Source organism: Pteropus vampyrus, unplaced genomic scaffold (assembly GCF_000151845.1).
Source record: "Pteropus vampyrus isolate Shadow unplaced genomic scaffold, Pvam_2.0 Scaffold53, whole genome shotgun sequence".
NCBI classification, from domain to species: Eukaryota; Metazoa; Chordata; class Mammalia; order Chiroptera; family Pteropodidae; genus Pteropus; species Pteropus vampyrus.
The window spans coordinates 4,177,547-4,181,447 of NW_011888834.1; the positions used below are offsets into that span (position 1 = coordinate 4,177,547).

General features: G+C 38.1%; 1 protein-coding gene across 3 annotated transcripts in view; it reads left to right on the forward strand.

Annotated features, from left to right (window-relative positions):
• The window catches only part of CBR4 (carbonyl reductase 4), a 104,660-nt gene that overhangs the window by 1,874 nt on the left and 98,885 nt on the right, over nt 1-3,901 (forward strand). Inside the window, exons 1-3 of one of the 3 annotated variants that reach the window (XM_023530732.1) lie at nt 258-613; nt 2,830-2,950; nt 3,599-3,735. In XM_023530732.1, coding sequence (XP_023386500.1) covers nt 472-613; nt 2,830-2,950; nt 3,599-3,735 — 400 coding nt within the window. In that variant the 5' untranslated portion in view covers nt 258-471. Of the gene's footprint in view, nt 1-257; nt 614-2,829; nt 2,951-3,598; nt 3,736-3,901 lie in introns of those variants that run through there. The other 2 variants (XM_011360284.2, XM_011360285.2) reach the window with 2 other exon arrangements.

A 3,901-nucleotide genomic window follows, 5' to 3' on the forward strand; every position in this document is an offset into this window, starting at 1 on the left:
CCCTCACTTGCAGGCAAACCAGAATGCTTAGTCATCCGAGCTCTAAGCCTAACTCTCCTGTCCAAAGGGCTTCTGGAGGTAGCGTTTCATCCTGAGTGCATTTCCCACTGCGCAGCGCTCGTAGCTCGCCTTCCCTCCTGCGTCTAGACTACAAGTCCCAGCATGCAGCTCGGCCCCTTCTGGGGCAACCCTTGGCCTGCTGGGCTCTTTCACGCCTGTGTCCCCTTAAGGGACGGAGCCTGGGAGCCCGTGCGCGCTGACGTCATGCGTTGACGCCATAGTCTTAGCGCCTGTCTCCGACCTTCTGGCATGCCAGAGTCCCGTCGCAGGAGTGGTGGGGAGGTGCTTTTTTCCGCGTCAGTTCGATTTTTTTTTTTTCTTTGAAGCCGTGGTGGTATAAAAGCCGGAATCTGGAAAGAAGCCGTCACCCCTAGCTCTCTTTCCTCCAAGTTTGAGACTCCTGGGTTCAAGATGGACAAAGTCTGTGCTATTTTTGGAGGTTCGCGGGGCCTTGGCAGGGCAGTGGCTCAGTTAATGGCCCAGAAAGGCTACCGACTGGCCATCATCGCCAGAAATTTGGAAGTGGCCAAAGCCGCCGCCGGTGACCTCGGCGGTAGGTACTGAACTGGAGTTGTCCAGTTGTGTGGCTGCAGTCCAAGCAGCTTGGCTCCTCGTTTGTAAAACGAGCAGGTCTGGCCTTTATGGCTCTGAGGTTTAGCAGTTCAGCTGCCACGTGCAGGAGCACTTTTGTCCCGAATGTAGCCTGTAGCTTGTGCAGAGACGCTCCCTCCCCCACTTCCCCCCATTGTTTCCTGCAGAGTGCCTCCGTCCACGCTGCTTGTCACCAGTGGCTGAACTCTTAGGGTTTTCTTTTGAGACTTAGTAGTTTTGTGGTGCCATATTAATAAGAACTCACCTCCCTGAGGCTAGTGCTAGCAGAAAGGAGCTGCTTTGTTTTGGCGTCTGGAAGGAGGGGAGGCACACAACAGTTAACTTTTTATATAGGGCAAAGAGCTCACTGGTGGTTTAAGATCCTGGGGCCCGGAGAGGAGGGCTGGTCAGAAAGGAGTTCTGTCAGGAAAGGTAGGCGTGTCGGTCTTAAAATGCTTGCTTCGTTTTGCTGAGGGCTGTTCCCGCCTGAGTGTGGATGCACAAAACTTTCATATAGAGAAATTTTTGAGTACCAACCAGTTTTGAGATGTACCTGGTTTGCTTTAATACCACCACCATAAGCACTTAAGTTACGAACTCCTTTTGGTGACTTTAACAAATGGGCAACTGAGATTTGTTCTGCCAAATTCCTTTTTATTGCATTTAAACTTCATTTTTTTTTCTGTTTTATAATGGATTAGTACTTGTTTTACATTGTTTTGCGAATTTAAGTTTCTTTTCCTGGTAAGAGAAAGGATGTTTGAAAGATGCTGCTATTTGTTTAATTACTAGAATGTACAGATGCACCTCATTTACTATCAAGGAGGCTTTAGGGGAAAATAGAAGCCTGGGAATGCATCTGGTACCTGTAACCTTTAAAATAACATTACTGATTGGTTCACCCTAATTGGTTATGTGGGTTGGGAGAATGTTAGAGTTCTTAAAAGTAAAAAACACAAAGAAGTTATATATGAGAGACAATTTCAGTGAATGCTTCTTGCTGCTTCTAATTATTGCCATTATGTTACTGACAAATGGGTGAGAAAGTGTCAGGCTTTATGCTTTCCACCCAAGCCATCAGTGTTTGCTGGACAAAATTAAAACTGCTGGTTGAGCTTTCAAGGGTTGTGAATCCAACAACTCTTCAGATGGAAGCCAAGCATGAGACACAGGATACTTTTGGGTCTTTCATTTCCTTGAATTGTATTCCATAAGTGACTTCCCAATGACTTACTCTTTGCAAAGGCTTTAGTAGGTAATTTTAATATTAACTATTAGACAAGGTCAGCCAGAAAATAAACAATTGTTTTTTTTTTTACATCTACATTTGAGAGTGTTAAAATGGTATATGGGTGGTGAACACACAATGCAATGTATATATATGCCTTACTGTTAAATTGTACACTTAACACTTACTAGATTTCATTAACCAGTTTCACCATAATAAAAATTTTAAAAAATAATAAAATACAAAAAAATTAAAATATATTATTAAATAGAGAATGCGTTCTTTGAAGGGTAATTTTTTTTTGGTATTTAAATATTTGAAAATGTGACCATTAAAAAAGTAACAAGTTGTTTATAGGAAAAAGCTTTTTTTCATCGTTTTTAGTTTTAGCATTTTTACAGCTTCCTCCTTTATTTTAACTTTCCTAATGGTCAGACTTTAATAACAGCCATCGTCATCATCAAAATAATATGTGCCTAGTTAAAAAAAAAAAAAAAAAAGAAACTCTAGAGTTTATTATGCTCAGGGCAGGGTTAGGAAACCAATTTGACAAAAACCTAACACAATTAGACATAAATTTCAAAAAAGGAATATAAAATCCAGAAGACTATTGAACAGAATTAGGTGGATTCAGTGTCAAAGCTATAAATATTATCGGATGAATTTTACAAAGCATTATGAACACAAAAAGGCCCTTCTCCCACTTTTTGTTGATTAAAAACAAGTTTTAAGGTTTACATCCTGTAGTAGTTTATTTCTCCTTGTTTACCACCACCCACTTTCCTCTTTTATTAGACTGAACTCAATGAGAGCAGGAACCAGTGACAATCTTATCTCTAGGTTCTAGATTAGCACAGGCCTAGCTTATAGTAGATGCTTAACAAATGTGTATTGAATAACTTTTTAATTCAAGTTACAGTTTATAAGTAATTGTAATCTTTTGTGTGTAGGTGGTCATTTGGCATTTAGCTGTGATGTTACCAAAGAACAAGACGTTCAAAATACTTTTGAAGAGATGGAGAAAAATTTAGGTCCTGTTAGTTTTTTGGTAAATGCAGCTGGAATTAACAGGTTGGTCAAATTTAAGTACATTTCTAATATGTCATTTCTTCCCTAATTTGTCTTTGTTTAACATGAGTTAATATGTTAATTAACTTGGTTTACTTCTAATTGGAATCAAAACTGTATTTTAAAATTTGGTCGGTCAGTCCCTGCATTCTTTTCTTTTATTGAGATATAAAATAAGGATATAGTTTGTTCAATTTTAACGTTGTATATCAACACCCATATTGAGCTACAGAACTTTTTCAGCTCTCCAGAGGGCTCTCTCAGTTTCTTCCCAATTAGTAGTTCCTTATAGGTAACCACTATTCTGACCTCTCTCACCATATATAAATTTTCTTAGTTCATAAACTTTAAATGGAATCAGAGTGGGAATTCTTTTTTTATAATGAATTTTGGACAGAATATTTAGAATAATATTAATTTTCTTGCTAATTCAGTCTACCTGAGAGGGGATAGGAACATGACTTCCAAGTGGATCTTTTAGTTTTTATTTTAAGGCCTCTCAAACCAAGTGTAAAATGAGACTTTTTAGGTATTCTAGCTCAAATATAAAGCATTTCTTAAACTCTACTTTCAGTAAAAATGTTACACATTTATTGACATTTTTTGTTTTATCCCATTTTTAATTAACATGCTTTTTTTTTTTTTTTTAAGGGATAGCCTTTTAGTAAGAACAAAAACTGAAGATATGCTATCTCAGCTTCATACTAACCTTTTGGGTCCCATGCTGACCTGTAAAGCTGCCATGAAAACTATGATTCAACAACAGAGAGGGTCTATTGTTAATATAGGTGAGTCTTCACTTTTGTGAATTTATAATTATCTTAGTACCATAAAAATATTTAATTGACTAAATTGGAATTTGTGTGAAACTTAGATGAAATGTGTTATTGTCTGGAAAAAGGATTTGATTAACTGAGCAATAGGTAAAACAGGAATCACAAATTCATTTCCTTA